Genomic DNA, 12,648 nt, shown 5'->3' on the forward strand with positions numbered 1-12,648 from the left:
TGTGAGGCGACGTGCAGAGATCTGTTGAATAACCATGGTGCACACCTCACTGACATAATTTTCAAGACGTAGTAACCATATGTAATGCTTTTGAATGTACATTCTGGACATGTAAAACTTTTGTTCATAAAAGGTCATTAAAATATTTAATTTGCAAAAAAAAAAAAAAAAAAATCGTCTAACTATTTCTGCCGCACCCTTTATATAAGAATTATATTAAGTAGCAAATTGTATATTTATTGTCATTTATAGACTTGCCAGATTCCTGAAGCTTCAAACTGGGACATTGTTAATGCTAATATTTTATCAAAAATTATCGTGATAAATTCTCAACTTATCAAAACACATACACAATGAAATTTTATGTACGTTTTTCAGAATTGTAACATAACATTTATTCTTACACACTACTCGAAATTCAAACAAAACTTACACCACATAAATATTAGTATGCACAAAGACCATATTTTGGTTGATAATACCAATAATAATAATAATAATAATAACGCAGAAGTCAGTTTGAGGTATTTTAATCTCAAAATTTTCTGTTCAATAGGTCAAATTTGGTGTTCTAATTTCTCAAGTAGTTCAATTTGTTTGTCTCAAGACTCGTTTCTGCTGAAATATATGCGTAGAAAAACATTTTATCATACCAAAAATTTAACAACTAACTAGTTTAATACCCGCAAACAGTGTTTCTTCCAGACTTGTTTTTTGGGGGGCACTGCTTCCTCCCGGAGCTCTGAGAGTGCCCGCGGACGAGACCAAAGTAATACGTCTATAATATAATAATAAATAAAATAGTAACAGCAGTGCCCTCCCCCCCCCCCGAACACTTTTTCGGAAAGAACGACTGCCCGTAAAACGAGGAGGAAAACAAGAACTACTACACATTATTTAGGTTTATACTTTTCACTTGAATGAATCTTTGTTCTATATTTTATCAAAGAATTTACTGTAAAATATTGCAAAGTTCATTTTACAGAGCGTTAGTCCTGTTACTGTTGACCCATCCATTAAATTTCTCTATGGGGGAAACGGTAGAAATTATTAAATAGCTTTGCAACTAAAAACTAAATTTCTGCGTCTGACCGGGATTAAACACGAAACCGGCCGGGACACTGGGACGATCCCTCGAAATCGGGATTGTCCCAGGCAAACCTGGACGTCTGGCAAGCCTAGTCATGCGGTATTCCTAGCGGTGATGTAACAATTAGTATAGGTTAGTATCTTTATAGAAAAAAGTATAAAACATACTGTGTACTGTAATACGATTATAACAATAAACTTAATGAAAATATCTCTCTATGATTACATAGGTTCGTCCGTGAAGCAACTGGATTCAACGTTGATATGCGAATTGGAATTCACACGGGGAATGTGCTGTGTGGAGTGTTAGGACTTCGCAAGTGGCAGTTCGATGTATGGAGTGATGACGTCACGTTGGCCAACCATATGGAATCAGGCGGTGTTCCTGGGTAAGTACTAATTTAAAGTACTATAACAGCTACTTCCAAATGACCGATGTTTGAACTTGAGGACGCTTTGCGATCCAAGAAACGATAGAGAGAAAAGGTTGAACAAAAAAGGGGAGAGAACAAAGCCAAGCAAAGGAGGAGAGGGAGGGAATTGCGTAAACAAGTGTTTACGGTGTACAAGTAGTTATAGTCATAGTTTCACGAGTAGGATATCTGCAAATCTATCGACTACGCCGTTGATCTTATCACCCTACTGTCTTATCAACCAAAAGTTTTCTGTTCTCTTCGTCTTGATCACTTAGAATAGGAGCATCAATATATGACGTCACAAGAGATCCAATCGAAAATGACTAGTTTATTTTGAATAATCTTGTTGAAGCCTGTGTTGAATTTTACTTTTACTTTGTGCAACACTCACATTAAGCACGTACTTTCAGGTAAGACTTTTACTTGGTCTTTTCTTCATATTTTTTGACATACTCTCAATTGTAGAAGTTTCTGAATATGCGTAACAGTGACAAGTAACTATAAGTTAACAAGGGCATAAAAAGTATAATATGAATGGAAAATATGTTCCATTATCATGTGCAAAATGATTACTAACACAACGCACTGATTACTGCAGATTTCCTCCAAGAAGTCTATGAATAAAACTTTTATTGAAAGTGTCATTGTAAAAATGCTGATAACCAAGGTTGAGCCCGATCGGAGAAATGTCTCGGTGTGGGGAGGGTCAATTTCGTGACTCTGTTAGATTTATCACCCTTCAGAGGGCCATCCCTCTGATGAAATCATCACTTCCGCGACTAATTTAGAAGATTTCAGAACTGAAGATGTATAAAACACACACACACACACACACACACACATATATATATATATATATATATATATATATATATATATATATATATATATATATATATATATATATGCAAAAAGTTAGGTACTACCTTTGAGAGATAAATAATACATGTCCGAAGCAAATGTAAAGAAGTAAATGAGACACTGAAAGCAGTACGGGACGTGGAACTATATACACTACTGCAGTTTATGTGTCATCATAAAGACGAAATAGATTGAATTGTATGCGTATCGCCAGATATATTGGGAGCATTAGAATGAGACGTATAGACGAGCTGGTCACGTGAAATGAAATAAAACTTTTAATATGAATTGTGGTACCATGGCTATCCTCTTTAGTCTAATGGAAGCGGATAATTAATGGAAGTGTGTGATTAAATCGAAGAATTGAGGGAACAGAGTTGTGGGAGGAAATGAGAGAACACCGAGAAAAATCATGCCTGGGATCGAATCCTCGTACCAGAAGTGAGCGATCTGTCACCGTGGCTGCAATAGATGGTCACGTGTTTTGCACGGGAACACCGGAAGTTTTTATGAAAATCGTTGGATAAAGGTGATTTTGTAGGGCTAAAAGCTGATGGAGAATGAAGATGAGATACATCGAGAGAGGTGAGTCCTACCCATGCGTTTTAAGAAATTGGATTAAGCCTTTCAGGTCTGACTATTTTATGAACTTCTGAAATTAGTGCAACAAAACCCTTCGCGAATAAATTACTGCTCATCCTTAAATGTAGTATTGTTATCATTTCATTTAAAATACTCGGATGGAATGTTATGAGATAATCTGTATTAATTATATTTTTGTCAATTATAATAATACCATACTTGTGAATTATTATTTTATAGTAAAATAATAATTAAAAGTGGTGAACTATTTTGCGGAGGAGTACACGGGTCGGTAGGCCAACAGCAAATCGGCGTGGTTTAGTTACATGTGGCTTTGTTTATCACAGTCTAGAGGTAAAGCGGAACAGATAATAGTTGTATTATGCTCCACTGTAGTGACATATATCTGCGGTTATAAGGATCAAGGCTTATAGGGGCATAATATAACTATTATCTGTACCGCCTTACCTCTAGATTGCGATAAACAAAGCTACATGTAACTAAACCACACCAATTTGCTCTTAGCCTATCGAGTCGTGTGCTTCTCCGAAAAATAGTCCACCACTTTTAATTATTATTTTACTATAAAACAGTCATACACAACCATGACATTATTGTAAATAACAAAAATGTGATGCAAATGATCTCATAACTAGGGATGCGCACGAGACAAGATTTGTGGCTGTCTCGTCTCGAAAATATGCTGTAAAAGTGATGTTTCGACTCGAAAAGTATATATTTCTCTATTGGAAGAGTCGTGTCTCGACTCGAATTTTGTCAAGAAAATCCTGTCTCGACTCGTCTCGTGCGCATCCCTAATCATAACATTCCAACCGAATATATTGAATGAAATAATAACAATTTTATAGTTAGGGATGTGCAGTAATTTATGCGCCAATTTAACCATGTAGATGTATTGTACTTTTTCTGCATAAAAATTGCATTATACATAAAGATTATTAAATTCCACCTGTGATTTGTTCCTCTTCGTGTGAAAGTAAGAGCAGTGCATCACTAGCCAATCATATTTTTGAACAGCGAAAGGATACTAATATTATCATGATCTTGAAGCTTTGCTGGCGTCTACTATTAATCCAATGTTCTCGAGATTGCTGCCAGAGTGACTGCTGCCAGAGTACACTCACTCTGGCAGAAATCCCGAGAACATTGGATTAATACTAATATTATTGTTTATCTTCGTTTAAAAGTATGGTTAAACAGATAATAGTGAGATTATGCAATAGGTAAAGAAATGTGAATAATGATTATCATTCCTAAAGTCCACAGTATATTATTATATGTACCGCTTGAAGCAAAAACGGTTAACGCAATTAACGATGTTTAATGGGAATTTTGTTTCTCCCTCATTAATCCTCTGGATAGTTGTCTTAAATGTCTCTTTAGTCTTCTGTTGGCTTACATTGTATTAAGAATATCCTTAGCTTGAACATGGAAGGAACAATATTGAGATTGTGCGATTGAAGTGAAATGAAATGAAATCTTTAAATTTTACGTCCCACTTTTATGCCGGCTAGGCTAAAGGAGACGGTGATGATGAGAAATTAATAAAATGATGGAATGAAGAAAGTGGGAGGAAACGAGAGAACCCCGAGGAAACCCATGCACACGGTGTTTGTCCACCACAAAGTTCACATGGCGCGAGCTAGGATCGAACCAAAGACCCAATGCATCAGAGGTGAACGCTCTATCACTGAGCCACCGCAGCCCCCGATTGTGCGGTTGAAATCTCCGATTTCATGTCTCATGGGGACTCCCCATGAGTTTTCGTATACATTTCTTTCTCACCGACCGTATTTTCCTCATGTCTCTCCCACAGACTACCACCTCTTCCAGCATCTCGATTACTTCTTGAGACACAACTCTATTGTGGTTACGGGAAAGAGTACTCGCATATGACACAGGAAACCGGGGTTCAATTCCCGCCGGAAGCTCACGTGGTTCAGATCCCACATTAAATTGTAGGTCCACGTCTCACATAGCCTCCCTGCTGAAAGGGATCGTGAACTCATATCAAATAAAATAAAATGATATTACTTCTTTGGAGAGAAGAACTTTCCTGATGACCGGGCAGTGTAACGTGCGGATGAGGAGTCTTCGCATCGTAGATCCAGATTTCTTTCTTTATGGAATCCAACCATTGGCTGAGTGAATTGGTAAGAGTGGATCTAAAAAGGTAGGGGACGGTAGGTAGCGGCATGACGTCACGTCGTTCCCCTGCCTAACTTTGCCCATTATATCCTTTTTAGAAATTGGGGGAAGCCGTACATATTTTTGGAGGTTGGGGATGTCATCACCCTCGTTCCCCCCTCACTGTTACCCCTGATTGAGCGATGTCGAAATTGTGGCTGGAGCTGAAGCTAGAGACAGCTTTGGCTAACAAAGTATAGTAGTTAGATAGATTTGAGTTTAGATCCCTTTCAGCACCGAGTCTACGTGAGATATGAACCTACAGCTTAACGTGAGATCCGAACCGCATGGGCTGCCACTGGGAATCGAACCCAGCGCGTACGCTAATCCACATTGCCATAGAGGAGCTCAAGGTATAATATCAATTTTTCAGGCTTCGATGGTGACACAAGTCATTCAAACATTTCAATTACACTAACCCAATACATGTATCATAAGGTTTTAGTATGAATGAACTTGCTTATCTTAATACATGCAATGTTTTCACTGTAATTTCTCGAGCCAGCATGTGGGAAGATACAGTATGTCTTCTTTAAGTTCTGAAAAACAAACAAAACAGTTGAATTTTGTAAACCAGTTTATTGGTTTCGAATACAGAAGTATGGTCTAGGATAGTGTTAACAAGATAAGAAAATACACTGGCCAGATACTGTCTTTTTGCTCCTAGTTTTACTTAAAAATAAAAAGTCAACTTCGCTGGTTCCAGTATTTTCAAGAGACGCATCGTGTACGAGTGCAAGAATAACTAACTCCGTTACACGGTTTAAAAGGAATTTACGGAGTAGTGAAATGAGGAACTTGGGAGATACAGACAAAATGATAACTGAAACGGAAACTAAAAGAAACAAAAGCATCATAAGGATGAACAACATCTTGGATTTCGGAAGTCTCAAACCAGTAAGACACAAATCTAGAGAGAAGATAAAGAGCAACAGAGAAAGAGAATGATAAAGAGAGAAACAGAAATGAATGACAAAAACAAGACAATAAAGGAAGCGAAACTACCTGAGGAGTAAAGTTTGAATGTCAAGAGGCATGTTACGTCAAGAGCTGTCTAAGTTAGACCTTCTGAGGTGGAATCATCTCCCTCTCTCTCGCTCTCAGTGTCTCCGTTCTGTTTTACAATTTGAATGAAAGGTAACAAGAAAGACGGAATTGTGTAATATTTATAGTACGTTACAATACCGTCAAAACTGTAATTCTGTTAAACATGCTTTCTGTCTTGGAACTGTCCGTTCCCTAATCCAAGTACTGTGTTCTATGCGGATTACACAATTTTGTGAATGGTTGTAAAGAACATCTATTCAAATAAAATACTGTAGAACAGTAAAAAAAAATCAAATGTGAACAGGAAACTCCACAATATTACGAGGGAGGATCAGAAAATAAGGCCGATGTTTCTGGAGTTTCGTCTGTTATAGAGGAAATTAGAAGTGTCCGATAATTGTAATACATGGAGTTGGCAACTGTGGAGAGTTTCAGCCATTCGCTATCTACATCGGCATTAAAGCCTATGACAAACATCTTGGCATTTGAACTAAACGAATAAAATGCAAGCTCTGGAGTGACGTTGCCAAGTGGTAAAGGGGTGTGGCTGGGGCTAAGCAGACAAACTACAGCGCGATCAGGTGACAGGGTGTAGACATGGATGTGTACAAAATAAACGTGGCAATACCAGAGGCCTCTCACTTGCTAGCAGCATTTATAAAGAACTTAGAGCGCCTCCTTCAAATGCCAAGATGTTTGTCACGCCGTTTAGTTGTAGATAAACACAAATGGCGACGAAGAAGTCTGGTACGTTATTCGATTTCTGTGGGCAAAATAAATAACTGCGGCTAAAATTCAACTACAGCTAGGGATGCGCACGATTCGAGTCGAGTCGAGATTTAAGCCTGTCTCGACTCGAAAATATGTTTCTGTTTGAACTTGTGTCTCGACTCGACAGTTTCTCTCTCAACTCGACTCGAATTCGAGACGAGATGTCTCAAAATTCGAGTCGAGATAAAATATACGAGTTAAAATATATGCACACATCAACCAAAACATTATGATTACCTACCTAATTGTCAGTATGTCAACCTTTAGCAAGGATAACAACGGCGACGCGTCTTGGCATGGACGCAATGATCCTTGGTAGGTCGCTGGAGAGAGTTGGCAGGATACCATGTGCACATACAGTCACCTATTTCCCGTAAATTCCGGGGAGGGAGCGATGCGCTCTGACGTCATGTTCAATCACATCCCAGATGTGTTCGATTGGGTTTAGATCCGGCGAGTTGGTGGGCCAGCACATCACTTGAAACTCGCTCCTGTGTTCCTCGAACTACTTCATCACACCTGGCCTTGTGACATAGTGCATTATCTTGTTGAAAAATGCCACTACTGTTGGGAAACATAGTCGTCATGAAGGGGTGTACGTAGTCTGCAAGCATTGTGTGATACGCCTCGGCTGTCATGGTGCCTTGCTCGAGCTCTACTAGGCAGATGGAAGCTCAAGTGAATGTCCCCCAGAGCATAATTAAGCTGCCGCCAGCTTGTCTCTGTCCCACAGTACAGACACTACAGATATCAAAGAGCTGTTCCCTTGGAAACGACGGATTTGTACTCTCCCATCGTCATGATGAAGAAGGTATTGGGATTCATCACACAATGCAACGCTCTGCTACTGCGCCAAGGACCAGTGGCGATGGTCACGTGTTCATTTCAGTCGTAGTTCCCAATGTCGTGAAGTTAACGTTCGCACATGGATGTGTCGTCGGCTGCGGATGCCCGTTGTTAGGAGTGTTCGGTGTACTGTGTGTTCAGACACACTTGTACTTTAACCAGCATTAAAGTCTGATCTTGGTTCCGCTACAGTTCGCTGCCTGTCCTCTTTTACCAGTCCGCTCATCCTACGACGTCCGACATATGTAATGAGTTGGGGGCGTCCAACCCCTCGACGTTTGGACGTCGTTTCCCCTTGGTTTCGCCACTTATTGAAAACATTCACCACAGCACTCCTCGAACACCCGACTAGTCCTGCAGTTTCCGAAATTCTCGTGCCAAGTCTCCGGGCCATTACAACCTGTCCTCGGTCAAACTCAGATAGATCGCGCGCCTTTCACATTCTACACAGGCCAGCACTTCACTAATTAACTGTATTGAGCTGAAAATTAAATCATGAACTCGAAAGATTAACTATTAAGTTTACGAGTTCTGTACTTGTCTATAGTAATAAATGCTGGAATTGTTTCGAATGCTGTTTCTGAGTGAATACTTTTTTGAAAATAATATTTAAAATTATAGAAAAAATTTCGAGACATTCGAGTCGAGTCTAGATTTTTACGAGCACTCTCGACTTGACTCTAATTCTACAAAGTGTGTCTCAACTCGAATGTGATTCGATATATGTCTCGACTCGTGCGCATTCCTACCTGCAGCTGGTAGAAGTTTACGAAGAGACTGTAATATCTCGTCGACATAACACAGAATGATGTCGAAAGTTTGCGACTGGTAAACAAAATGTTACCGACGAGAAGCGCAGAGGCCGATAATCACGCTATTGATCAGTTCAGCTGGGACATCATCGGCTCTGCTCCCTATAGCTCAGACCTCGCACCGAACGACTTTCACCTGTTCCCGTACTTGAAAGATCACCTAGGAGGCCGTCACTTCGCTTCAGACGAGGAATTAAAACATTTGGTGACAACGTAGCTGAATACATAAGGATATGATTTTTACCAGGAGGAAATCTTCAAACTCATCCAACGATGCGACAATTCTTCAACCGGTATGGAGACTATGTCGAAAAATAACCCAATGTATGTACTATCTTTTGGCTGTATTTGTTGTATGACTGCTGTAATTTTACTGCCGGCTTTGTAAAATTACTTTCGCATTAGGGTCTTAAGAAATAATTGAAGATATTTTTTGGGAACCTGAAAATTGATGCAGTAATATAACCACGCTACTTATCAAGATGAAACTGATATTGTATAGTATAATCGTATTCAGCTTTTCCATTATGACATTAGCAAGACTACAGTTTACATAGTATGCTTAATGAGTTATAATGTAGCTGAATATTAGGATTAATTCTTAAACTTTAATCTTGGCTTAACTATAACATTCTCCGAAGATAAGACAATATTAATCAATAGGTCCCATTAAGCTGAAGTAAAAGACATGCTTGAAGGTAAGTTCTGATGCGTACTTTTTGAGAAAATCGAAAAGTACTAATTTTTATGAAAGAAAACTGTATATAGGCGGTCAGGCTCTCACATATAGATGGACGGATGTCTGTCGTATGTAACATACGTATACGAAACATACAAAAGCTGTTAGATGTCAGACATCCTGCAATGGCTTGATGTAACAACTAAGCGGGGAAAAGATAGTATGTGTAAAGCATATATATATAACGTATTCTCCGTGCAGATGTCGTAGTAAACATTTGGATTCGATATATTCTAGTACAGCACTGTTTCCGTATTCAATTTCAGTAATACAGATAAATGTGTTACTACAGATCTCTTCTCGTTAGATCAATAACCGTTATCTAAATAATGCTTCGTTGTATGAAGTGAGTGGGAAGAAAATTTACAAAAATAAAAAGGAAATATGTGAAATAGAGACTCAAAAATAAATCAGTCATAATATAAGAGAACAAGTGAGTTTGCTTTTACGTTTCAAAGTACGATAGATTTCCAAACTACTTGTGTGGAGATACAATGCCGACATAAGATCATTACAGGTTTATGATAAGGAATTCGATCGCTAGGTAGCAGCACCAGTGAACATGTGATTGCAGGTATAGTTCGAAAATACTTCATTGATCTTCCAGCGAGAATGGCTCTTGTATGTGTTACTTGCCATATGATTTCGACAATTATGGTCACTTGGGAAGGCTACATTTGGGTTATTTCCTATATTGTTTGTATGATAGGTATAGCCAAACAATACGTGTGTAACAAAAGATGTTTGTCCCAAAGAAAGAAATCAACGCATTTTGAATAGCAACATGGGGCCCAATCTTGCTGTAACTCGACTCTTCGTTGCAGGGGTAAAGGTGGATCTGAAAATTGTGAGGGACGCATGACGTCACGCCGTTCTCCATGCCTATCTTTGCCCATTGTAACTTTTAGGAAGTGAAGGGACGCCATAGATAACCTTTGGAAGTAGGGGAACGACGTCACTCCGCGTTTCCCCTCACTTTTGCCCCTGCTTCGTTGTAGATATTGGAGTTGCCGGCGAACTCCTGATGTGGTTCAAAACAGACTTGAAGAAAAAGTAGTTTTTAAAACAAAAATGAGAACAAAACGTGTTGAAAACATGAAACAGATGTTCAAAATGTTTACACATGTTTTAAAACACACAAAAAACGTATTTTAAACGTTTTGAACAGTTTAAAACATGATTTCTAACATATATTTCAAAATCGTGTAATAACTGGTTTCTTAAGACGTTTTGCTCTTTATTTGAAACTGACTTTTTCAATTATTTTTTCCTGGTTAAGACTACACTGTGTTGTGTTGGTTATTGTATAGAATATTTCATTATAGCAGGGGTGCCCACAAGGGGGGGGCTATGACGCAAACTGCGTCATTGAAATATTTGGCGGTGTTAAAAATCTATATAAATATGTTTGATGCGGTGTAAAAATTAATCGAAAAGATTTTTTTTTCATGGAAGAACAGCTATGGATAGACAATTGCGGGGGGTGCGTCATGGACATAAGGGGGTTGGGCACCACTGATTATAGAATAGTAATTCTCAACTTATTTCATACCACGACCCCTTTTATTACACTCTCTTGCCAGCGACTCTCATAAGTACTTTCTTTGTAATAAGCTCTTTAGGTAGATTTTAAAATCTACAAATATGGAGATTTCCCACAATCAATCAATGTACATCGTGAAACAAAAGTCCTCACACTCTTGTGTTGAGAAAGGGTTGACGGAGAATCATGAACCTTGGAAATAATTTGTCACATCATATGGTGCTATCAAGTATTATGGTGGACATCTTTGATTGGTATTCGAACTTTCGAATGCAAAAGGAGTCGTGTTACATGTTTTAGGGCTAGAATTTTACCAAAAATCCGCTTGTGCGGTTATCTTAGCTCTAAAATAAGTCATTTGGGACTTACTTCTTCTGAAAGATTCTTAATTATGCCGTTAGATGCTACACTCGCGTTTCGTGGATACGGGTGAGATTTTAGTTACTAAATTTGGTTACTATTTCAGAACACTGATGCTAATAAAATTATTTTAAAATAATAAATTTTCGAAAAGTAATGTTTGAGGCATAATTCATGTGCTAACTTTAGAATATTTTTTCAAGCCTATGAAATTCCTTGTTTTTTTTTAAGTCAATAATTTATTAAAGAAAAGTAATAATTGGGGGTTCAGACCACAATGGATCCAAGTCCATATTCAATAAGGTTCGGTTTTGCTTAGCAAATGAATTCTATTTCAAGACGCAATGTCTTTGGAGTCAATAGTCTGAAATGTAAACCCACGTGAAAGGGCCGCGTGGGATATGACAGCCCACGCTTCGATAGTTTCATATGACAGCCGCTAGACAGGGGCGTCAGTAGGGCAAGAGGGCAGCCACCTCCACCCTCTCCCTGAATTTCAGATTTTAGGGGCAGTAAGGCAGTTTTAGAAACCTTTTGATAAGCTAGGTCCAACATTACAAGTTTGAGGCTCTTACACAGAAATAATACGGAGGAAATATAGATTATTAAAACTGGAAAGTTGCTTAGGTCCAATTTGCAGAATTTTACGCAGATCCGAAACTCGAAAGTAGAGCCACCTTTGGAATCCTTGGGGGAAAAAACTTACAAGAGAGGAATATAGTCCTATAGCTCCTTAAGTCAATGAAATGGATTATAAGTGATCAAAGTCTGAATTTATCCGGTGTAAGAACTTCAAATTTTACTGTGAACTTTGCTCAGCAAAAGGTTCCTAAATCTGCAATTACTACCCCAAAATCTAAAATTCAGGCTAAGAGGCGGAAGACCTATAAACGGACGTCCCTCTCTGGCGGCAATCATATGAAACTAACTCTAGATTACACCTTATCATGTTTCGGACTCTTCCTTTCTCTAATGTATGTATGTACGGAGACTGAGAATCAACTTGTACTGTATCAGTGAATGCCTGCGATATTTTAATTTCAGAACAGGAATTTAGCAAAGAACCCTTTGTTTGTATCCTGAGTACAACACAAAAACTTGTTTTCATGATAATTCTTTTATTTATTTTTTAAGTTCTACAAGTAGTCCAACCTTCAACTACGACACTTTCTCGTAACTTAACTGATAAACATTTAAACAATGCAATAAACGTTTAAAACAAGAGAAAACAAAATAAATTGTAGATCACCAGATTGACCTGCTGTACCCATGAAAAATCAAAACATTCACATAGGAAGAAAATAGTCTTCAGAATGGGAAGCACTTTTGAACAATTTTCTTTCTCTGGCAGATTTTTTTTTTACAAAAATAAAA

General features: G+C 38.3%; 1 protein-coding gene across 1 annotated transcript in view; it reads left to right on the forward strand.

Annotated features, from left to right (window-relative positions):
• Ac76E (adenylate cyclase type 2 Ac76E) overlaps window positions 1-12,648 on the forward strand; it is a gene marked incomplete in the record, with an annotated part of 460,518 nt that overhangs the window by 5,672 nt on the left and 442,198 nt on the right. Inside the window, 1 exon segment of the mRNA XM_081745497.1 lies at window positions 1,320-1,478. Coding sequence (XP_081601623.1) covers window positions 1,320-1,478 — 159 coding nt within the window.

Source organism: Thermobia domestica, chromosome 18 (assembly GCF_964235325.1).
Source record: "Thermobia domestica chromosome 18, izTheDome1.hap1.1, whole genome shotgun sequence".
Classification (NCBI taxonomy): Eukaryota; Metazoa; Arthropoda; class Insecta; order Zygentoma; family Lepismatidae; genus Thermobia; species Thermobia domestica.